The sequence below is a fragment of the Pelecanus crispus genome, chromosome 12, assembly GCF_030463565.1.
Source record: "Pelecanus crispus isolate bPelCri1 chromosome 12, bPelCri1.pri, whole genome shotgun sequence".
In the NCBI taxonomy this organism is placed as follows: domain Eukaryota; kingdom Metazoa; phylum Chordata; class Aves; order Pelecaniformes; family Pelecanidae; genus Pelecanus; species Pelecanus crispus.
The window spans coordinates 184,355-209,993 of NC_134654.1; the positions used below are offsets into that span (position 1 = coordinate 184,355).

The following is a 25,639-nucleotide window of genomic DNA, read 5'->3' on the forward strand; positions in this document are numbered from 1 at the left end:
AGTTATCAGCTGTTTTAATACCACTCTTCCAACTTGGCAAAGGAGTATATAGCATGTCATGTTCCGAAGGAGATTACTTCTTACTTCTGTGGCACTTAGCAGTATTAGTTCCCAACCTGATCATTGAGAGCAAGTGCAAAACACCCTACCATTATAACCATCCTAAGGTAGAACAGTGCCACTTTGTGGATGTAACTAAATGCTCGTGATACATTTGGAATTCTAAAAAACATCGACATTTTCACAGGGCGGCAAGCATAATCAGCACACAGAGAGTGGAAGAACCTGGCAGAGACAAACAAATGATCAGTACTTTAGAAAATAAGAACTGAGACTAGACAGTGACAGGACCACAGGAGAGAGTGCTAGAGGGTAACCAGAAGAACTATCAAGGAAGCACTAAGGGACCAACAGAGTATTCAACAGAAGAGAAATAAAAGATATTTGGCAAGGAAATAAAAAATTGGAATGAATATTTGGTTTTAGCCAATGTGCAGCACAACATTCAAGGGAAGACTTTCAGATCGCACAGAGAATTACACACAAAAACTGTATCACCTCAGAGCAACCCCTCTTGCAAAAAGCCATAATTCCATTAAATTTTCACACATTTCAATACATGTGTACACTCCCTTGAAGTGAACCGTGAATTTCCTCTGCGCTCATCAGGAATGACTGATGGGAGGGCTTACCACACACAGTCAACTGCTGACAGCCACCACCGGCTATACAAAAAGATGTGTCAATGTCTGCCACTGAGGTACTCTTGTACCAAGCACTGCCAGTATTTTCTACTTACTGTGCAGTAACTGGCATCTGCTAATCAGCATTTGTCATCAAAGACTCTAAAAAGGTATCTAATGAAACAGATGCATGCTCTATTTCATATGCGGTTTCAGAGTAAATGTGTCCATTTTGAGTCATTAAATGGAAACCACAACATCTTGCAAAAATACAAATTCTAGCTCAAAGAATTTGAATCCGTGTGCACAAATTAACACTGATAGATTTTTTTCCACGTGAGGTCCTAGAAGAAAACCCCTCACTTCCCTGCCAAACCCCTACCTTCAGAGGTAAGCGTTGCTAATCTTGTAAAGAAATCCTTCAGACAGAAAACCAAATTGCAGCTCAGTTTTCAAAGCCAGCCATCACCTATGTAATTTTTGTTCATTTCCCTGACAGCTCTTTCACAGAAGCAAAAGCCTTAGTTTGTGGGAAAACATACATGAATTCCCATTCTCTTTAGCTGAGCTTTGTTTTTTTTTTATTTGAATAAAACGGAGTACTGCAAATATGAGGAATTAAATGCAAAATGGGACTTTAATTATGCTCTCTTGTAAGTCCATAGAACTTGCTAAAAAAATCCTACCAGATTTCTAAAGGCTCTGAAACACATGGGTTTGGTAATTTTTTTAATTAGGCAAGTAAAATAATTTTCAGTTTATATTACATTCCACTTTATTCCCACAACTAAATGTGACTTTGAAAGCTCAGTCAAATGACATTACTCAAAAGTCTATAAATTGAGAAGAAAAAAATTGGAAGTCCTGAACTGTTCTCTCTTCTCACTATTGCAATTGATTTTTCTTGCTCACCTAATAAATGATCATTTCCTATGAAGATGCTGTGCTATCCAAACCTCATACAGTGCAAAGAGGCAAAAAACACACTGAATTTTGAAAGTAAAGTAAGCTCTTACTTTAACTGAAAAAATCCAGATGTGTTTAGAAAGAAAACAAAAAAATCCTGTTATTTGTCTGATCACTAGGCTCTGTTACCAGAAAGGAAAAAATGGCTCACAACCAACACACTCGGGGGCCAAATTTACCCATGAAGCCAGACATGAACAAGATGCAATGCTGAACCAAGCACAGATGTTATTTTTGGTATCTTTTTCAAGGATGATCCTTGGTGAGGTGTAAGCTTCGTGTTGTATGACACGGAAGATATGATTAACAGCAGAGGAAAAGACACACTACTGTAAGCGGGTGAGCAGTGACAGCCCTACCTGCACTACCACTCCCATCTTTTAGAGGAAGAAACTTACCTCACTCCTCAGTCTTTAACTAGGCTCCTTTATTTACCTCCTTTTATACAAGCCTCTTTGTCTACAAAGATCATTAAGCAGCCCGTATTCTAACCCCAGAAAGAGCTTACCATCCAGGCCAGGCAGAACGGTACTCCTCATGGCCAGCACCAAACCAAGCGGCGATCCAAAGAGGAAGAAATCAGACACCTCAAATTCAAATCGGCCCAGGTTTACTTCTGAGAGACTGGAATTCACAGGAGGAAAGCCTGCACCATCTTTCAACACGCTTGAGTGGATGCTGAGCAAAGAAAATGCACTGATTCAACAATAATGAAGAGGGCATCCCGAGGAAAAAAATCCATTCCCAAAACAGACTGCTTAGAAAGCTCTTGCATCTATACCTAGATCCAAGCAATGTGCCTTCAACTGTAGATAGACATTGCAGTATAGCAGCCACTTATTATGATTTCCAGTGCGGCTATTCAGTAAATTTACTACCTTCAACACGCAAGAGTTTTCTACAGTTACTCTACAGAATACTTATTGTTAAGTTACACAGGGACTCTGAAGATTAAGTTTACTTCCCCTCCCTTTTAGCAGTACAGATGTATGTAAGCTTATTCTGAAACTTCTGCTACAAATTCTAACCTGCTCAAGTTGTGCAAGGACAATTGTATTAAAAGGTTACACTCATAAAGTATGTTACAAGGGTACATAAAAAGCATTGTTCTAATCTGTTCCCTGAGCTATGAACTAGAATTTCACTACTTTTCAACTATTTACTACAGGTCAAAATTAGCGATGCTTATAGACAGCTTTTAATCTTTTAAGTGATTTAAACACTTTCATTTACTTTGTATGCCAAACATGCATGAGGTAAATACATATCATCTATCCCTCAACTGACAGAGAAAAGGCCCACCCCTCATTAAGTTCTGCTGGAGATGAAATTACTACATTCAGAAGCAGAGAAGTAGCATATACACCTGCTGTGCAGTCATGAGACAGAGCAGAACATGCCTCCAGAGCATGCAGAACCTGACAGAGAGATGTTGACCGCACTGACTCCAACCAGAGCTCGAAATGAAGCCCTCATGAGTTATCTGCACACTACACTCTGCATCAGTGGCCAAGCATGGATCAGAATCCAGAAATCCTGAAGATCAGCCCCAAATCAGGCCAAGACACCAGGCCTCTCTTTCCATCTGAGAACCTAGTGACGTTCTCAATTTATAACCTGATGTTATTAACTGAAACTCTGGGGACCAAGCTTAGGGCTCCTTTAGGGTAGAAATGAAGAAAGCCAAGAATTCAATCCATCATTGGCACAGCATTTAGGAGCTACCTCTTCATGCCAAAAGCACTTGGACAAAAAGCACAAGCTGACATGCTGAAACACAACCACAGTGTGTAGAACAAGGACATTTCTGCGTGAAAGAGCAATCTTCCTAACCTTATTACTCACACTGACACACCACTTCTAAATTCCAGTAAATGAGCTCATGGGGAAAAAAGTCTTAAGGATCTTACGCAAGTCTCACAGACAGGAAACAAAAGGCTTGGAATTTCTCCCTATGTACAGGGTGGGTCAGAGGATGACATGGTTTGGTTTGATTTGTGTTTTCCCCCTGCCCCCCTTTACCTTACCAAGGAATTTTTTCTGCAGTCTGTAGCCTCTTTGTCCAACTATTGCCCAAAAACTTAGCAACGGCCTGAAGTCTGAGGAGTCCAAAACGTGAATGGAAGATAACACTTTTCTATCTGCTTGCTTAAGTATAGCTGCATGTAAAGCTCTCAGTGTAAAATCATAGATACACAGGAAATGAAAAAAGGCTTGGAAGAAAACTGTTATCTTTGTCTTTTAATTATCCTATTATCCCCCAAGTCTGAAGTACTCTATACAAGCCAACACTGTGCTTTAAACATAACACAGTACTCCTTCTATACAAGAACCTAAAAGCGACTGACCAAAAAAATCTTCATGTTTTCAGTCATAGATAAGCAAAAAACAACAATTCTGCCTCAAAGGGAAGACACTTTACAACATATCAATATCCAGAAAACCCAAGGGTTTGAAAATAAAAGCGGAATAGTCCACAAAAGCAAGGTACATTCAGGCAAAGCAAGAAAAGAAAATTACTTTAAACCGCTACTAACAAAACTGCCAGATGTGAAGTAAAGCACAGTAGTAAGTCTGCACTATACTCAACTGTAGCAGAACTGAAACTTCAACACACAATAAGACTTCTCCCTCTGCATCACTCCCAATGAAATAAAGGAAATGAGATGATGGATAGAGGGGAAAAAAGCACAAAGAATTCAGATAAGTAAAAAACCAAATAGCTTAGAACAGGCAGAAACAATGAGACAAAGAGAATGCTCATCTTCCCATCAAATCTATGTTTTAAATGCTTCTTAGGATCCAGGAAAGCTAATTAAATTAACTGTCCTCCCCCAACCTCCTCTTCATTTAAGCCAAATATTTATGCAGGGTTTTTTTTTTTTTTTTTAAAGCTGATCTAAACAGCTCATAGACCAATAGGAGCACCTAAAGCAATTGTCTCACTCTTTACAGAATAATAGAAAGCCTGTAAGAGGGATCTTTAGAAAGAAAAACGTAACAGAAATTTACAATTATAAAGCATTCACCCATCTTGATTTGTGTGGGCTGTACGAAGAAATGGAAATACCTGCATTCAGTTTTGCATATTCAAAACTCTCCCAACTCAATAAAGATCAAATAAAAAACTCTCCACATGTGAGTAAATTCATAGCAGACCCACTATATCTCTGGTTTTCTTTGAGGGATATACAAGGACTTCAAGCAAACGTCCAGAAACACACCACAAACAATAAAAATGATTCTGTTGCTCTGGTGCTGACAGGCTCCGTTCAACGGCAAGCCTCTTTCTTTTACTCGGTCATCAAACACTAGTTACCTAGAGAGGAAAGCGTGATGTTGGGTTATAGTATCACAGTCATAGGTGGATGAGTCACTCTGCTTCCTAGGCAACGGCTGCCTTGGCTTCTCATCCTCCATGATTCCCGAGATGTCGATATTGCTTTTGCTCAGGCGCTTGCTGCCACCCAGACTGGAGTCCTCTGCTAAGAGGGGATTATCCTTCAGAGAATGAACAGAGCAAAATGAAGATTTAGACAGTGACCAAAATATGACAGAGCTTATATGAAATGGCTGCATTTATACATGTGACCTCACTTTATCCAGGAAAGGGTGGAAGGGGTTAGGCTTTCCCTCTGCAGTAGAAGATAAGGAAAGAGATGAAGACTAAATTTCCCTGTAGGATGTATAGCCTAAAAGCTGGAAAGAGCATCAGTAATTTTAGTGGGGGGGAGGAGGAGTCACACAAAAGCTTTATCCCTCATGACTTCATCATTCTTAAAGAACTATAAATATCATAAGGTAATCAGAAGGGGTCTTACCTGAGCGCACAAAATGCCCATTACAACATTAATGGTCTTGCTCATCATGTTCCAAGGATGCAGGACCTGATTTTTTAAGAATGTGAACTTCTGTGGGATGCAAGAGGAGACCAGTGGTACCGTATCTTTAAGGTACCCCTTAAAATAGGAAATACATTTATTTATTGTTCATTTCCTCCAGCACTTCTGCAGCTTGCACCAGCATCCTCTCTGACATATCCCTATTACACCCAGAGTTTTATTACTGCATCCGTTTCAGTAGCCAATGCAAACGCCACTTTTCAAAACAAACACCACTGGACTGAATCCCCCCATTCATGCGTGAGATCTGGGTGCATGAGGCATGCAAGATCTGGTTCTTTCTAACAACTGTGTAATCCAACTCTGTGTAAATCTCCTTCTATTCAGATCAACAAAATAAGACAAAAATGCCTGACATCTATTTTTACAAAACTTCAAATATATGAAGTTCAACAAGGTGCACAGGGAGAACAGATACAGTTAAACCCCTTCTAACTGCACAATTACTGGTTTTCATCCATAGTCTACTAACTCTTATAATGCAGTACTAGAATTCATGGGACGATATGATACAACTAGCATTAGCATCTTAATAACTTGCAGAAGATTAGTTTAGGACCATCATGTTCAGAGACAATTATTTCTGTGATGGTACAATGAAAAAACTTAACATGCTTGTAGGAATCTCTTTCTGCATTTCATAATATAGCAAAAGTCACATCATGCCAACTTTAATATGAAAGTTGTGTAAGATTTAGGACCTTGCCTGGCATAATACTAATGTATCTACAATGCTAAAAGTAAGCCTCACTTGTTGTTGCTGTTAATCAGTGCAGAGGACTATTTCACAGTGCCAGGTGAGAGGTGAGGGCTCCTGCTGTGTGTTGGCAGCTGACTGCCGCCACTGTTTGGTGTGCTGAAGTGTTGTAAAACCAAAATAAACTCTCCACCTAAAATATGTGCTTCCATTGAGTTCAAGCCAGAACGAAGTACAGGCCCTACCTGCATTTTTTAACATAACCAGTAACTTTTTTTTCAGCCTGACACTGACTATGTAGCTTGATTTTCCCTGCAGTTTACAACCTTACATTGAAGCTCAGTTGTAACACCAGTCCTTTTTAGCAACTCCATCTATTCTCCAGAACACCACGGACCTTTCCAAGCCAAAATTCCTATAAACAAAGTGTTCCTGACAGAGTTTCTTACAGAGTAACTCTTTATAGGTGAATTCTCAAGAACATAAGTGAACAACATTTCTTTATCTGCTCGTGTCTCACCTCAAACTGATTCAGCCAACGTATTTATTTACCTCTTAGGCTTTGTGATGAGTTCCCATCTCTAGCTTGTTCCCAAGCAACCATGTCATGAAAATGCAATATATTTATGATTTTAAATTGTAATTTGCATGCTACAAACATTCTGCAACCTTTGCCTAAAATTCCAATTTGGTGTTTTTACTATGAATAAATTTATTAGAGTGCATAAGAATATTCATGGTGGCACACAAAATGCAGGTGAATCCACATACACAAAGCTGAAAGGGATTTCTAGAGATTGAACCAAAGCCCATGAAATGCACTGACAAATCCATTGATTTAAACAGGCTGTAGATCAAGCTCTTAAACATCATACCATCAGTGACTTCTGAAAACTGCATCAGTGCTGTCAAGGCTCAGAGCTTCATCAAAACCCTGGTGACATTTGAAGACTCTCTTTGTTAAAATCACATGGCAGATATGTCAGCATCTCGGCTCCCATTACTTTTTAAAAAGGAATTCCTGTCGGTGGATTGAGAAAAATGGGAACCCTTGAAGGTGCCAGAGCAAGAAAGCAGATGCAAGGAACTCAACATGATTAAATATTTTTGTTTAGGTCTCTTGATTTCCTGGTGGTCTCAGGAAGAAAGCTGGCTGTTGGAAAGGCACAGAGTTGACAGTAATGTAACACCAAATGTTTTGCTTTTAGTCACACACATGTTTCTTCACAGTATTTAAAAAATAGCTTGTGTCACCACTGAACTAGCTAATAAGTCTTTTTAGTAATGGAAGCTAATATCTTCATCCGTGAAAGCAGGCAACAATTCACCTTTGTCCTCTAAGCTTCAGTAACAGCTTCTCCTTGCAGAGGGTGTGTTCTCTTGTGTCATAAGACACTCTCAGGTCAAATTTTGCAAAGCATCAAGCTTCCTCTTCTGCACTGCTATCATTAAGGTTAACCTAGCATACCTAGCATTTCAGCTGTGCACGTTGATTTACCGGGCATGACGTTTCTGTCAGACACACAACAGAATGCCAGCTGCTTTTTCTGGGGTTTTCTTTCTTTTTTTTTTTTTTTTTTTTTTTTTTTGGTTAAATTCTAGAGTAATAACCATCACCTGAACTGAGTTCCCAGGACATGGCATGCTATTACTGTACTGCAGAAGAAAGCCTGCATTTTCTTTGGTCAAAATCAACACATTTTAAACTTGATTTTCTATGGGTAAAACTCAGGTCTTCCAAAGTATACATGCCACAGACAGTTCAATAAGGGAAGGAAAACATAGTTTTAGAAGGACAAGGGCCTTGATCTCTGCGAGATGACCCTAGGGAAAGTCACTGGGAAATTGGCTAGGCATTGTACAAGAGAGCAGGATTCAAAGTTGTTCTTTTCCTTGTTGCATACAACTCTCTCCCCACGCTCATTTACATTTTCTCCGCCACTGCTCCCTGCACCTGTCTTCCTGGACATAGCATTATGCTACTGCATTACACTGTTGAAGTGTCATTGCAGCACTCTTCACTATTCATAACAGCAAATGCCCCAAGTGAAAATAGACTTTATTATGCTCAGTACTTTTAAGCAACTCGCAAAGAGTGTAAAATCCAACTAGACAAAACAGAGGATGTGAGAAAGCGTGCAAGGCTTACAGATGAGGACTGAGGCATGACAGATCAGGAGACTTGGACAAAGTCACGCAGACAGAGTGGAAAACATGCTAATTGAATCCATTTCTCTGAAGCTACAGAAAGAAAAAGTTCATAGGACAGGTATTTCCCATAACCTCACTCAATACTGGAGCGCATACTGGAGCGCATACAATACAGCAGCCCTGTGCACGTGGGGTGACATTTCATGTCAAGAAGAGATGTTGAAGAACGCAATCTGTTCTCCAGAATTATTATAGATGAGTTGCAGGAAAATGAAACAAAGACAGCAGCAGTATATGATCTACGAGATGAACCTTCCCCACACTGTTCCACCTATAGTCTTCAACAGCCAAGAGGACCTCGTGGCTTCTGTGACAAGTGAATCGTTAGTCTTACTCCCAAGAACAGGGAATCTGGGAACTATAGTTAGTGCCAGTTCTGGAGATGGGTTTTATTCCATGAACAATCTGTTCACGTGATAGTCCCCTGGGGACTGAACTGTGACCAAATTAATTTTACACGTTACTGAACAGCCATTCAACAGGGAAAGCCTGACAACCATTTCACAGAGAAAGAAGGTTAGCTGGTGAGAAGAACTATCACTGAGAAATTAACTTCTCTAAACCATCTGGGCCTTCTCTGCATCTGAATGGTGAAAATTACATCAGATGCTAAGTATATGTCAAAATGTCTGCACGCTGTGGCGTCATGGAGAAGAGAAAGTGTTCAATTTTATGGTAGTCTAATACCTTAAAAAAAAAAAAAAAAAAGGTCTTCTTAAAAAAATCCCATATCCAAACCTATCCAGAAAACCTGGCTAGACTTTAATCTCACTGGTTTGAGCATTTAGGTTCACCTTCATGACAAAGTCTTTCTTGTATACTGCAAAAGAGACAGAGCCAATTCAGCATTTATATTAGCCAGATCAGGGAGTGAGAAATAGTTCTGAAAAATATACTAAACCGCTTAAAAAGACATTAGGCAGCACATTAGAAGGTTGAGGTGATCAGTGTAGAGACTATTCGCTGCATTTTAAACAGTTAAAAAGCTTGTTTTCCATTGCTACAAGCTCTTTCAGCTCCCCCACATGCCACAATTAAAATCTCATCTGCAGTAAAATGGTATCAATACTGGGATCTGAATCAGTCACCCCACAGGTGGCTTTCATTTATCCTTGATCCAAATGAAGCAAACTGTCAACTTACTCCATTTGTCCTAATGAAGAGTTGTCTACTTCTGAATTATGAGTATTTTAGCTGTTGCAACAAAAAAGAACCATCTTCCTCTTCTAAGAGACAGTGTTCCCAACCAAGTACAGTGATTGCTGATGTAAGACTTTGGGTTTCCGCTTCTGATGATGGACAAAGTTCACTTCATCCTTCTGTCCTTTAATAACCCAAGGAGTGAAATGATGATAATGACAACATCACTGGCTTGCTTTGTGAAGTATTTTGATATTTACAAATGTAACTGATTTTTAAAGAGCAAGAGTTACGAGTCTGGTCTGAGCAGAGTGACATTTGCTGTACTGCAGACTCTTTTATTGAACACGCAGGTAGATTTTCAAATACTGCCCTGTACAAGCATGTATATGCAACAATCATCATGATCTCAGTAATCATTCACATTTCTGCCTACACTGTAGAAGTCACTACCTATTACGGTTAATCCTGACTTGATTATTTAGTGTATATTGGAAATTAAAATACAGAAAACAGGCTACAACACACAAACCAACAAATACTCACCTGGGGTAGTAGAACAATGTACTATTCTAATTCCTTACTTACATTGCCTCATTAAATTAACAGGCCCTCTCTCTCCAAAAGGAACTTTCTAGTGCCTAAAACTGTGAACTATTCAGAGACTGTAATGGTCACTGCATCACCAGTTTAGCTTATTACTATAGACCACTTTGAAATAAATAGTAAGAAGGGAACTATATAAACCTAATTTACTCTGTTTTCACAGTTTATAATCATAAAATGCAGTGATTCAGAGTACCTCAGTCTCATCCTTATTTCGAACTAGTTTCCAACATTCGTGAAATGGTAAAGTAAAAAACTCTTATATTTCTGCATCTCAAACTCTTCCAATGCGGTCCATTTCTACTGGAGACAGCAAGGAAGGGGGGGGGGGGGGGGAACCCAGTAAAAAACCAGTCCTCCTGAATCTGTTTCACAGGAGCAAGCTGAGAACAATGGACAGAAAGACAAGATAAGGAAGGAAAGGAATCTTCTGAACACACAGAGTAGCAGAGAGGAAATTGGGAGGAGAGAAGGGAAAAGATGGAGAGAGGAATGGGAAGAGAAGCTCTGTGGTATCAGGGAAGAGAGGAATACAGGAAAGTTGAAACTATAAGCAAGAGCAGGGAAGTCAAAAGAACCCATACTCCCTCAAGCCTGATCCCCACTCAGATTCATCAGCAATGCCTTGCACAAGCAACCCCACTGTAGGACTGGGATCCAGGAGGACCATTTCTCCATTTACTTTGCTTGCAATGCACTGTCCTCAGTGCTGGTACTATCAAAGGCTGGCTGCTGAGAATCTAGAGCCATGTTATCAATGGCGAGTAATTCTCCTTCCTGAAACATTTAGAGGATCTCTCATTGTTCGAGAGTACTCCCATCACACACAGCTCTCAACCGAACCAAGCAGGTTGGTATCACTGAGCCCATTTTTGAGAACAGAGGCAACTAAAGAGTCAAGAGATGAAACAATTTGGCCAGGGTCACAAAATCATCAAAGAACAGAGTGTGGGCACCTCACTCAGTATCAACTCTAATACACCATACCCCCTCTCCATATCCACTTGAGTCTGAAGTACGTAAGATTAGTTGAACTTCAGTTTTCTTTCTTAAGTGTTGAACACAATAATGAAGCTTACATGCTAGCATTACTTTAAAAAATTGTGGGTTTACTATCATAAAATCTTTCCTGGATCACAGTTAGAATTAATCCTCCCTTCTCTCCAAATGCAGCACTCTAATATAGACACTGTTATGCTCAGTGGTCCATTCACAGATCCTCAGGTGACTTGCATTCCTTATCAGGAAGGAGGTATTCTTTCACCAGTCGCTAACACTTACTCATGAACACATCTTAATGCTAGACTACTCCCAGGCAGTAGCATAAAGAATTCCAGATCCTATGTGAACAAATAAAAAGGTTATAAAAAGAAAGATAAAAGATTCTGGCAAAACCAGGAGCCTACCAGAGATTACCGAGAGAGAACATGTTTGCATCTAGTTAGGGATACAATAAAGGGCACTTGGTAACCCTACTTTAAAGATTTACGGATAAAGCCTTCACTAGTGATTTCTGTATATCATAAAACTGAAGCTGCAGGCTTAATTTTCAGACAGCAATTTTTTGATATATGAGCAAAATCCTGTGCTATCATGGCAATTTACCAAATCCTTAAATTTTCTCTGGTTTATATGGAGCTGATTTCCTCCAGGGAATGAATCTATAGGGTTTCAGCTGTGTGGATTTTTTCTCTTCACCTGGATGCTGCTGATGCTTCCCCTCCTGCTACTGTTCCGACTCTCATGAGCTGTATTAGAATTATAGCAGATGGCATCAAAGCCCAAAATTCCTCCAATGCAGTCACCAATGAGACACACCTGAGGAAATAAAAAGATTTTTTTTTTGAGATGTAACAAGTGTTTTAGAATAAACAAAAAACATCACAGCACTGCAGAGGAGTTGCTGTCTTACTTTACACCCTTCTTCCTGTTTTTTTTACACCGTGGTTCCTATTGCAGCTGAGAATGTATAGCCACTTTCTCCCACTTCCTTTTATCTCCAGACATACGCCCTATGCCAAGAATATCTGTCCCAGGGACTATTTTGACCAGCTGGGAATTCTGCCAAACAGGTCAGAATTCTTCCAGCTGCTTGCAGCCAGATACCAGCTTGAAAAGTCCAGATCATTGGACAACCGGTCTTATGAAGATTTCAAGCCATTGAACATTTCCTTTAGAGTCATATAGGGAAGAGGATCTCAACAGATTAAAAACAGATTGTTACTCCCCTGTCAGGACAAGGGAATGGAACTTTTAAGTGAGGTATTAAGCAGAGAGATTCACTTTTGCTTCACATTTAATATAAACATACAAGCTACCTTCAAAGTATGAACCTAGGAATTAAAATACATAGAGTACTAAAATTGGGAATTCAATAGTTAAGAGTGATTTTATGGCACACTAGAATCCACCTCACAAGCCAATTCCACTGAACACCTCCCCATCCCGCAGGAGATGATTCTTTCTCCCTGTCCCCCTGCCTGTGTCGGAGGATGAGTAACAGCGGTATTACCTTTCTTTTTGATAACAACGTCCATGGTTCCACAGGTTCCAGCAACCCTTTCTCTCAAATTCTCAAACTGAAGCGAACATCTAGTCTGTTGTTCCCAACTCCAATTAGTTTAACAGAAGACATTACCTCTCCTTACAAACCTTAACTTGCTTCTAGCCTTAATTCAGCCTGGTTACAACACTGAACTACAAGTTATGGATAATAGGATACTGTGCATGATTTCTTCAAAGTGAAGTGTCTTAGGAAAGCAAGTGCTTCAAGATGCAGGTAGGGAAAAACCTCAAACTTCTCTTAGTGCATCTCTGCATACCACACACTCTTAATTGAGTACATTTCTTGGAATAAAAACATTTTAAAAAATAAAATAAAATATCAAAATACATTAAGGTAACATCTATCCTAAGACAATTCTGGTTTTGAAGCTGTATACAATTGAACAGCATGCTTATTTACTCTCTGATTTTCAAATTCCTACACCACGCAATGAAGTCCACAAGGAATTGAAAATTATATGATACTGGTAACCTTAATAAAATTAACCTGGGGAGGGATTAATAGCATCTCCTCCAATTTACCATTCCACTTCTAATCCTCATTATTATTGGCATTAAGGTAATGGAGTTAACTTGTTCCAGATACCGTATAAAACCAAAAAGGCAATCTCTGATCTAATGAACTTGCAATATAAATGGACAGAAGAGACCAAAATGTGAAAGGAAAGATATATATAGGGTAGGGATCAGGTTCTATGGTACGTATTTTACAAGTACAGGACTTATTCAGAGGTAGAGTTGGGATTTTTATCTAAGGACCAAAGCAAAGCACTGTAGACAGCACAGAGAAGTCACCTGGGTTCTAACAATGCTGGTAATTGTTGATTGTGAAAATTCTGTCAAGCATACAGAGGTCATGCAGACTTTCCCATGTGAAATATTAATACATATGGTTTGTAAAACACACCAGAAAGACTTCTTTGTAGCTTTGTCAAAGACAAAAACCTGTAACACTCAATTTCTATTGACAGAATTGTTCTCACAATTCTTTCTGTAACTGGTATAGTTCTTCTTTACATAATCTCATCTTTCATAATGTTCTGTCACTGCAGCTGGGCTGTTTTTATGCTTCAAGCAAGAACAGTTTACTATGGATATGAAAACTGGCTTCAAACCAAATTTTAGTCTAAAAACACTGATATGCCACAACATAAGTACTGGTTTTCATAGTCTAAAGATGGAGAAGCAGGAACAATAACTGTGACATGTCAGCTGGAAGAAGTCTGCAGGTGACTTCACTGGGGAGTGGGTTACACCAGAAAAATTACAACTCCCAAAGTTACACAGGAAATCTGCAACACTGCTGGCAACTGAGTATTTCTCTTCTAAGTTTCTTTACTGTCAATTATTACTACTGTGATGGAGGCAAAACCAAAACACCAATAGTTAAATGTTGGATCCCTTATGCTCCTAGCCAGAGATGTCCCAACTTTTATATCAGCTATAGTAGGTGTGTGAGGAACTCAGTAACATAGATTATTATTTGTCTTGGTCTGGCATGCTTGTTCACTGGTTAGCAAGCCACACTCCACAACTAAGGCTCTTATACATTACCGGAGTTCATAGCAATACTTAGCAAGAGCTTTGGGGTCAAAGTGCTTGTGAGAGAAGGTATAGTATCTTCTACCAACTGAGTAAGTCCAGGTTAGACACTGCACAGGATTCCAGAAGTGCCTTCCTCATGCTGGGCACCGAGAAGGCATCTTGCAGGTAATCCCATGCTAACGTTCATTCATTATATTTGCAGTACTGTCCCACACTCACAACTCGCAACCCTCAAAACAATGGCTTAAAAAGAAACAGCCTTACTCCAAAGGAATTTTACTTTGATATAAAAGAAAACAGTCCTACCTGTCCATTAAAACCAGCCCCATCTGTAGATTTGAGAAATTCATTGTAAACTTGATTGGCTCTGCTGATCACCATGGCAACTGCATCCTGGTACTGAGGGGATGAAACAGCCAGCAAGGGCAAGGCAGCCAGTGGGATGTGGTCTTCACTGCTGCTGAGACAGCTCTCATCATAGCTGTAGGGATTTAGGCTAGAGAAGGACATGCTATCATCAGGAAAAACGCAAGAGGCAGCACACAGCATCAGAGCACGCACAGTTACTTATCAACGGAAATGGGTTGGGCTATTGCAGTTCACAACGAGAGCATACAGGAAGGATCATTTTCTCACATTCAGATGTGCACAGAATTCAACTGCTTAAAAAATCAAGGAATTACTGCTTTATGTGAATGACATCATGCTAGAAGGCATTTCTGTAATAAAACGTACTTGGTGCAATTTTTCCACATACAAGTAGACATAATCTAGAACAGCAAACAGATTATTCCATTTCAGCTTTTTTTTTTTCCCATATAACAACTTACTACACCAAAAAATGGGATCCAATCATTACAATGGAATATTGTTTCCTAGAACACAAGTGTGACAGTTGTATTGTTCAGAACAAGCATATAAAAACATTTTCCCCAGTGTCCCATCCTTTTAAAAAGGTGGAACAAATTCTGCACACATTCTGAAATGATACGTAAATGTCTGTGCAGTAACATTTTGCAAAAAGGAGGTGACTCGACTGAAAATGCAAGCTTCAATTTGATAGGATGTTAGCTTCGTTTTAGCTTCAATGTTCACCCTGCAAGTTTCTCAGTAAATCTCCCAATCGCGTCTTGACTGATTTTTAGTGATGAGTGGGGAAAACAATTCACAGACAGCCAAAGATGCAAGGCACATTAGTGTGTGCCAGATTCTCTTGTAAGTTGACTGTCCTTTAGAGATTAAAGGAATGTCAGAAGTATTTTGGATAATTCAGCTCACCCAAAGTTCACCCAAAGCTGCAGGCAGGCAACTTCAACACTATTTTGTATTCCCTTTTTTTAGGAACTTTGTGGGCTATCACAGTATTAAAAAGCAAGCTGCCTGAAATGGAATTAGAGTCTATGTCGTTGCTAAAACCTGCATCCTTGAGACTATTACCAGGGTAATGGAAGAAGAACAGAAAACTTGCAATGCTCAAGCATGGAAGCTGGTCTGTGTTCATCTCCTGAGCCTCACTGGACATTTCCACACTTGCCTCTTGCTGAAGCACTGCAATGATTTGGTATTTTTCATCCGAAGTAGTATAACAGTTTCTATGTCCTGGAGCTCAGCTGGTCTGCCAAGCTGTGTCAATTTACCAATTAACACAGCTTCATTTTGTCAGCTGATTAGATTATCCAAATGCACAGCAGACATACAGTTATGAATACTAACTCTCAAAAATGAAAAATGAACCTTAAAAACCTACATAAAAAGGCCTCATTTACTATAACAATTGGCAGATAACACCTCAGAAAGGGAAAGGGAGAAACACAGGAGGAAAAAAAATTATGAAGTGAATGTTTGAAATGGAAAAAAATACCTGCGTATGTTTTCATAATAAAAGTAAAATGCAAACAGTATTCACAAGAGAACTACACAAAACAGAGCCAATGGAAAAATGAATAGCTGGTAATATTTTTTCCTGGCTAAAGGAATATAGATCAAACTGAAATTGAGCAATTGTTGTCTAGACAATTAATCACAGTTAACTGGCTCAGAAATGAGGGTTTGGGTTTTTTAATTCCAATTTATTTTATTGTAAAGGTTGTGGCCACAGAGACCTCTGTTGTTACCGTAAACACAACACAAAGGGAAGAAAGATCCAGACCACGGAAAGAATGCATGGAAGAGATGAAGTTGTTTATCGCAGGGGACATGCTAAGTATTAGCGCTGAAGCTGGGACAAGCAGGTAAAATACCAGCACTGGAGCGGAAAGGACCACAAGTCTTGTTATCTCAATGCACTGGCAGGACGCTGCCGCTGCCAAGGAGGTCATTCCAAAGCACCAGCTTGGAAACATCACACTTGCAACCAAGGCTGGAGGTGGAGAGGGAAAGCACAAGGAAGCAGCTGAAATCACTAAGTGCAAGACCCTGACAGATGAAGTCACCAGCATTAGAACCTAACACCACCCTGATAAGAGGCAGCAAATGACGAGGCTGCAAGCAGAACTGGTCTTCCATGGTGGGTGAGAGCACACCTGGCTCCCAGGGGAGAAGTGACTGATGGCACCGTGGCATCTGCCTGCAGGGATAACTGAGACTGCACCACGGAGATGGGGAGTGAGGGGTTATTCAACCCCGGGGGAAGGGGAAGGAAAGGAGGAACAAGGGAATAAAAGCTTATTCTGAATGCAGAAAGCATCTGGCTAGATGCAGATCAAGACAAAACACTGGTCCCTCCTCAAAACTTCCCTCAGGTCAGCAGTCCCTGACCATGGCAGAGGTGAGAAGAGAAAGCGGAGGGAGAAATCACCCATATGGTAACGCTTGTTTGGATAACTGTCACACAACGGGTTTTTGACATTTATGGTTTGGCTATCTGCACTCCATGCTGACAGTCCTAGGGACTTGCTATTGCTGTTTCTGAAAGCCAGAATATGCATTTACTTCCTCCACTTTCAGGATAAAAGAAAAACCAGGAACAGAAAACACTCAAATCATAATGACTGGACTTCTCCATACAGTTTCTAATTAAATTATAAAGGTATTTTAAACAACTGATTAGGAAAATGCAACACCAAGAGCTTACACTGTAGGACCCATGACTGCGCAAAGAGCATGCAAGGGGCTGAGCACTCCAAAGCTCACCCAACAAAACACTTCCATCTCATTCAATTATTCATATGCTTACTTTCCTACTTAACTGTTTGCTTCCTAAATGTAACTTTTGTTTTGGCCTTTTTATCCTTCTCTCTTTCTTCCCCCCGCCCTTTGCAATTACTATTCTCCAGTTTGGTTAATACTGTAATTTAGGAGCTCCAGTGTGAGGTGTGAATCAATGTATGCTCATTAAATCATATGCTATAAAAAGCTAACAGCTGATCCACTCTGGGATATTTTTCTCCCTGAAAAGGGAAGAGATGGCTCTCTCGTCATCTAGCTGGAACAAGAATGTGCCTTAGTTTTAACCCTTATCTGTCCTTAGCAGCAAAGACAGAGATAAGTGCCACAGGAGATCAGTCATGCATTACAAATTTACACTGGCTGTGTAAACTGTGTCTTTCTGATTTATATGAGAGACACAGGAAATTGAAAGTGATGGAAGTAGATGGGAGCAGACCAGATTAAACAAGCTGAAACATTTAGTAGATGGAGTGATTTCACCCTGAAAGATCCCTTTCCTTTAGGCCACTATTTGCAAGGCAGGGAGGAGGACTGCATAGGTGTCTTCAGATGAGAAGTCGCAGTGGAATCCCTCTGAACTCAGGCACCCAGCACACAGACTCAGCATAATTCAAAACTTGTGCCAAGGTAAACAGAGGGTTGTGCTACCTTGGCACGCACTATGCCTGCACATTCAGAAAATGGAGGATACATTCAAACCAAACAAGAAATCTTGTGCTGCTGCTTAGTCAGTCATCTGGCTCACCCTCGATGAAACATTGCAGTAATTAAAAACACACTTCCTCCCCCACAGTTTGCTAAATGGAATGTTTACCACAAGTTTATGTTCCACAACTGCATCCTGGAGTTCTGGCTGTGAAAGCTGCTGGCATGAAGCTGCAGAAATGTGAGAGCATGGAATCATCTCTCCTTTTGTCAGCCCCAAACGGGTACATGACAAGCAGCTCCACGCAAGAACATACCAAGGCAATACCAATCTTAAGTCCGTGCTGGGAATGATTCTATAGGACATTCAAATATCCAGCGTGGCTATTTTCAGTCTAGCTGAATACTGTGTGCTGCAACAAGAGGGAATCAAAAAACAGAGGAAGAAAGTGGGAGCTCTGTTCATTTGGGCTGCCAGCACACACTCGTCCTTCCACTCTACCAGCTCTTCTCCCAGATAACTAGTTCAGACCTGCGGGCACTGCATTATGGGATGCCCAAGAGACACTACTGAGCCCTGTGTCAATCAGTGGCCCAAATGGGCAAGGATGATGTTCCAAACACTTTCTGATTCTTCACCTTCTCTTCTACTATCAGTCCTCGTGCTTTACAGGGCAGCGGCTCGGACATGCACACGCTTCTCATTTCCTGGTTGTTTCAGTGTACTCCCCCTTGATGCAAAGTCAGGCACACCTTCCACCAGTCTGATCTGCACCCTGCCACCTCTTCTCCCTATATGCCTGTCATAGCTTTAAGTCCAGCTAGTATTTCAGAACTTTAATGTATTCCCCATCTCTCCTCTCTAACTCTGTCATCTGGATAGCAGGCATCACCATTCCCGCACCTTATGGTCCAAAACATGGTTGTAGACCTCCTCAACTCCTCTGCAGGGTTTTCTGCTCTACATGAGTTTCAAATGTAACCTTGGGCACTATACTGCAACAAAAAGACTGTAAAAGCGACCATCACTTAGGGGAAGCCCCAGACAAAACCAAGTGAAACTTCTTTTTGCTTAGAAAAGAAATCAAGCAAGTCTGATTCTCTCCTTCCCATCACTACAGAGTTCACTAGTTATTCCTGGTTTACACTTGTAGAAGAGTTGAAGCAGGCCCAAGAGCATGTGTTTCTTCCTGCTTTCTCTATCATGCCATTTAAAGTATTTATGTCACGGAAAATATCACTAAGGAAAGAAATGTTACCGGAAAAGTTCTTTCATTTAATGAGTGAATTTCAAGACTGAAAAAGTAGGCGAGACAAAGCACCTACTGAAGTGGATACATCTGGTGGAACACTCCATTTGTTATTTCCAAATTCATTTCAATAGAGCCATGGGGACAAATAACAACATCAAAAACATTTTAAGATTTTAATCCCTTCCCTTATTGAATATTCTGTATCTCCTCAGCTATCCTCTAGAATACTGCTTGGGCTAGTACCAGAACTAGAGCGCAATCAGAACAACACTACCAGAATATAATTGATTATCATTACGACGATGTGGAAGCCAATCATACAGCAGTCAGTGGAAAGTTTGCTCACCACCTGCTAAAACTTTCACTCATTTAGCGTGCAAGTCATGCTGCATGGAGAAGTTGTTTCAGTGGGGGAAAAAAGGTAAAATTAAGTTGGTTACCCTATTGCTGCTATGGTCCTCATTTCTGCACGAACCTTGTAAGGCTACCTGGCCATTCAATAGGCTTGGAATGAAAATGTAACATCTCAATCATACAGGCTAAGATCAGTCTTTGTTCCTTGGTGTTAATAATCTGACAAAGAAACACCCAGATCACTCTCCTTCCCTCACAAAACATCTCTTCTCATGCTTAACAAGGTACCAGTTGTCAGAGTAAAGTCTCAGCATAGCTGTTTCCTTTCCAGCTTTCAGGGAACATGCCTTAACTACAGTACTCTCTTACTCCTACATCCCTTAAGCTTTTCTCATATATCCTAGGCTGGAGGCACAATCCAGACAGCAGAAATCTTCTTCCCATTTCTTTCTCAGGCTTTATGTTAGGCCTTTGGTTAATGACAGAAAAATTCCTCCTTGTAGCATTTTAGCCTTGTTTCTGTTCAACAAATTTGAGAAGTGAGGCACTGACTTTCTCATTTATGGTCAACCAGGAAATTTGTTAGAGACCCAGGAACAGTATCCATATCTCCTGATCCCCAGGTGGACACTATAACTAGAGTCATACTTCCTCTCCCAAAGGAGTGGCTACATGTCATTTTTCACATCTGACAGCATTGTCAAAAAGAGTGCACATCTGAAATTGTTACTTCCATACACATAACAACTGTTAAAATCAATAGTTGTAATAGTTTTGCAAGGCAACAATACCTTTCATATAAGCATGCACATGGGAACTTCAGAACATTTCACTGTTGACACACAGTTAATGGTTCGGAGTTATGTTCTTGCTCTGAGTGCAGAAGTGGTTGAGTCACCCTCCCTGGAGGTATTTAAAAGATGTGGAGATGTGGCACTTAGGGACATGGTTTAGTGGTGGACTTGGCAGTGTTAGGTTTACGGTTGGACTCGATGACGTTCAACGTCTTTTCCACCCTAAATGATTCTATGATTCTATGAAATACTAGACTAAGCAGGTCTCTCAGATGCAGTTGCTAAATACTCTTTCTCTGAAAGTTGCATTTAGTATTTCATAGTGACTTGGTTTTGTATCAAAATATTATCACAGCTTTTTACAGAACAATAATTTTCAAATGCAGAAGTGACTACCAGGAATCTCAGAAAGCCACTAGGCTTAATGTCGATGTGATCTGATGAACTATCTATTTCAGCCAGACACTAAAAGACATGTAACAAAACATTTTTGTGAGAATTTTCTTAACACCCCCCCCCCCCCCAAAACAACCTCCCCCAAAAATCCCAACACCCCCAAACTACTTTTTCAGTTAATAAGCAACTTCCTAAAATGAAATTATTCTGATTCATATAGCAACGAGTAAGTATTTCCTGGCAGAACCTGGTCTCAGACAGAAACAGGACCTGACAGCTAGAAATGTAAATGTGAGTGTCATGTAGCATAACCACACTACAGCTCAGTGCCGTTTCAGTTTGCAGAGTTATGCTTGTTGAGAAATTTACTAATTTTATCAATGACAAGATGTTTGAGGCATTCTTGTCTAGTGCTCTTCATTAATGAAGATCCGGTATCTACTGTAATGCACAGCATTCTCTCCCAGTTGCTTCAGAAGCCCTGAACTGGGGTCTATCTACCTTTATGCAAGTGAATGACCAAACTGCTTAAAGCAAACCGCTCATCTCTCACGTTAGTAAGGGCAACCTTGTGAGTGCCATCTCATTTACATGAGTTAGCAAACAGATCTGCTCAGACAGGAAATTCCAGCAAAGCTAATGGAACCCTCTCACTATGCATGCAACCAAACCCTAGTTGTACTGCAAACTGAAGACTTCATTAGCCAAACCACCGCTTCCTAGCGATGCATCCTTTGTAGCCCATTCAAGACACTTCTGTATATGGCATTCTTACAGGTTAATGATGATAAATGAGATGAGTGGTCTACCACAAAACACTACAGGACCTCAAAGTGCAGTAGCTGTTATTGGGAATGAACAGATACTAAAGTTTTGTTGTCTTAAAATGTAAAAACTGTGTTCATATGTCAATTTTCTCTCACCAAGAAGACATGTTCAATCTCTCTTTTTTAGATATTTATTTCTGTTCTCAATTTCCAGCGCAAAGCAGAATTTACTTAAATCGGTCTAAGTTTCTCAGCAACGTTTCACAATCTCCACTTTATTCCTAAACCAATATTAGCAATATGCCGTTTTTGTTTCTAAACCAGGGAACACTAGAACTATCAGGAGGGTTTTCTATAACATCCTGTCCCTACAATGGCCAAATAATGAACAGATAAATAAGACAGACCAATGTCAGTTGGCATATCCGCAGGCAGATCTAGCTATGTTTCAATTTTAAAATAAGATAAATGTTGACTACTCATTTTTTTGGGTCAGATTTGGGGGTGGAGGAAAGTGAACAGTTGTCACAGTTTTCTTGTTCTGTCCAGATTTCTTCTGGATTTTTTTTTCTTTTGGATGCATGTGGACAATAGGCTGTAGTCCAACATGGGTTTTGTTTGGGTTTTTTTTTTTTTTTTTGTGGGTTTTTTTAAACAAACACGGTCACTTAGAAAAGGATAAAAGATCGTTCCAAGTCTTGCAGTAAGCAAAAGATTAAGAGGGATTTGCAACATTTCATTATGAAAAAGACACGTCACAGAAAACTATTCAAAACCACACTGCAAAGCCAAACATTAGAAAATGCAAATCAACTTACTTGGAAACAAGAGAGAAAGCTGCTGAACAGATTGCTGGGCAGGGAACAAGTCTGATTAAGATGTGGCCCAAAGCGGCAGGGAAATGGGCTTGGGTCACTTTCTCAAACACAGAACTGAAGGTGTTGATGTCTGCCAGCTTGCTGCTGTGGTCCCCACCTCCAGTGTCTAAGATGTTCCCCCCATGTAGGATCAAAATTAGCACATGTGTTTTGCAGTTCTGGTGTTGAACTCCTTCCTGTGAGAGAAACAGGGAATAAGACGGGAGGAAGCATTTTTATGGACAGTGTTGATAGACTTGGTGTCAATGTTCACAAGCTGTTAGCAGTGATTTTTTTTCTCCCAACCACACTGTGATCGTTTTGTGATATTTGCCTTCACTGGGGGTTTGTGTGTATGTGTGTGCACGCACCCTCTGTTCCATTTAATTCAAGTATGTCTGAATCAGGTAGGCACACTATGCTCTGCCAGAAAACCCTTCCAGCACAGATGTAGGTTTCAGATCAACAAAGATTATATACAGCTTTGTGTACATCAAAAGCTATTTTAAATATATTGAGACTGGAGAAGAATTCCAACATCCACAGACTGCCTAAGCGAGCGTCTGTCTAGGTATCGTGAACGAGGCTGCTGCATTTACTGGAAAGGCTCTAACTCAAATCATCACAGGTTCTAAAAAGACAAATTTCTCTGCCAATGAACTCATCCAGCAAAAGCAGCTGATACAGTTATCTCAGCCTTTTGAGACTGGCAACATCTTATTAAAATGAAAAATGGGCCTAACTTACCCAGACATTTACTGAAAAAGTAAAAAATGTATCACTGCTGATATCCATAAACCTCACAAATATATTTATGAGTATGTGCATACACAGACAATAATCAGTGTGCTCCGCAGAATAAACAAGATGTTATCTACTTGACACTGGAAAAACATTTTTCATGTCTCACAACTCTTGCTTTTTTTCCTTCTTTACCCTTTGCACTCAAAGAACAACTCAGTAATACATTAAAAGATTAGGAGATTTTTGGTTTTAAATCTTGATTGCCATCTTCTTCTTTGCCTTGGATCACATGAATCCTGTAGACTTCTAGTTCCTGATCAAATATGAACACACAATAAAAATAACAGTAACATTTCTTGTATTTGTCTGAGGATTGTTAATTGCTAGATTGGGTGATTTACTGAGAATCAGGCAACGTTCTAGACACTTTATTCTTAAGTTCTGTAACGAAAGCCACAATCTTCAACATTAAGAATAAAATGAGAAGAATTGCTCTAAGAATAACAACATTAATCAGAAAAGCTGACAATTAAACAAACACACACACATACATTTCAGCCTGTAGTTTAGTGAGGGGTGGGATGGAAATGTTGTTGACATTAATAAGACAAAGAAATTGGTAACTTTAGCACCTGTGTAATGGTGACAGGGAAACAGTTGAGAATGAGAGAATTATAAGTTGTTCCATAAAGCCACTAGCTCTGTTCAGCCCATGATTTTTAGTATCCAGTAGAAGTACTGCTTGTGAAGGCATTTTGCTGACCTGCCTTGTTTCTGCTTAAGTACTGGATCTTACAAGAATTTTTAAGGTTCCACTTTTCCTTGCTCTAATTTACAATTGGTGTCTCCATGGTCCCATTCCAGTTATTCAGAAAAGAAATTTAATTCCCTTTAGAAGCTAAGAGTAGCTCCTTCCACAGCCAATGCCAGCTTGAAAATAAGAGGCACTGCTGATGGGTTCGTGGAACTGAAAGCTTTAGAACAGAGGGAAAAATTCAAGCAAGTTAACATTGCTAAAGTCACTGTTACAAAAAGCCTCTCAGCTGGATTTAACTGGTATCCTTCACAAGAGGACTCAAAGGGAATAAAATTAATTTGCCTCTCAGCAGTAGTTCAGCCATGACTGAGACAAAGGGCTCAAGGGCTAATCAAAAGGACATCTCAAGTCAAAGACTGTCACCATTTTCAGGGGGCTGTAGGATTGGAATTCTTTGAAAATGGAGAAGTAGCCATTTCCATTGCCTGTCCTATATGTGGGCAGAGGATCTTAATTGGTTAACTGGAAGGTCTGGAAGGACCACAACTTGTTCAGATTCTTTGCTGCTTCTAAAAAAAGGCAATCCTGTTACTATTAATTTCATGACTGCTGCTGAATCTGCTTCACAAAACCTGCATTTCCACTGAAGTACTAAGCAGACATAACAATTTCTCTTCAGAAAACTGGGTCTTATTTCCACCTAAGTTAATAATGCAATGTCTAAAAAAGCTTGTGACCATTTTCAGTGATCGCATGTGCACCTACTGAACAAGGGAAAGACACACTAAGCCACCAAACAGGTTTATAATTCCGTAATACAATATGAGAGTATTTCCACATGTCTACTCCCTGGAAATCAGCACAGCTTGTTTTGGGAAACAATCTCACCTCATTGTCCTCGTGTATTTCAATACTGCCTTGTGCCGGGAACCTTTGTTTTCTTAAAGAGGCTCTATATAATTCACCTGAAAGGAAAACAGACATAATTGATCATATAAATATTTGGCTGGCTCATCTTTTACAGCCATCTACGAAGGTAAGGCACATTTCTAGTTTCAAGACAGAAAGATCTGTTCACAGGAAATCCTGTGGACAAACAGAACAACAGTCAAGGTTTCTTGCAGCCCTACATATTAAAGGCTCTTCTATTCTTAACAGCAACATTTAGAACAGGATTCAGGTCCTTATACAGAGGTGTGCAGTACCAGTACAGCTGCTGTTGGTCCCCTGTGCCTTTCTGGAGCGGCAGTAGAAGAGGTCACCTGAGGTTCTGCATCATCTCTGCTCATCCCATACAGATATCTTAGATACTCTGGTATGTCTTAAATGGCACTAAACACCTCTATACAGGCAAGTGAATTAAGCCTTTAAAATTCTCCAAAGACCTTCAGTATCCAGCTCTTCCACAAACCTCTGTGACTACCTGGGAACCTCCCAGATGTAACTGCAGTGCTCCATTACCAAGATGCAAAACAGGAGTAACAGACCATAGAGCAAAAGACAGATTCTCCTCAAAAAAACCTTGTAACCTGAAAAATAGGAAGTGACATTGCAGAGAAACACAGTGCTTTGCTAACACCTTTTCACAA

The 25,639-nt window shown here is 40.0% G+C and overlaps 1 protein-coding gene across 1 annotated transcript in view; it reads right to left on the reverse strand.

The window, feature by feature from the left end:
* The window catches only part of PITPNM3 (PITPNM family member 3), a 122,246-nt gene that overhangs the window by 24,419 nt on the left and 72,188 nt on the right, over positions 1-25,639 (reverse strand). Inside the window, exons 5-10 of the mRNA XM_075720092.1 lie at positions 24,939-25,015; positions 22,511-22,746; positions 14,622-14,811; positions 11,904-12,023; positions 4,969-5,150; positions 2,158-2,327 (exon numbers count right to left, since the gene is read on the reverse strand). Coding sequence (XP_075576207.1) covers positions 2,158-2,327; positions 4,969-5,150; positions 11,904-12,023; positions 14,622-14,811; positions 22,511-22,746; positions 24,939-25,015 — 975 coding nt within the window. The remainder of the gene's footprint in view (positions 1-2,157; positions 2,328-4,968; positions 5,151-11,903; positions 12,024-14,621; positions 14,812-22,510; positions 22,747-24,938; positions 25,016-25,639) is intronic.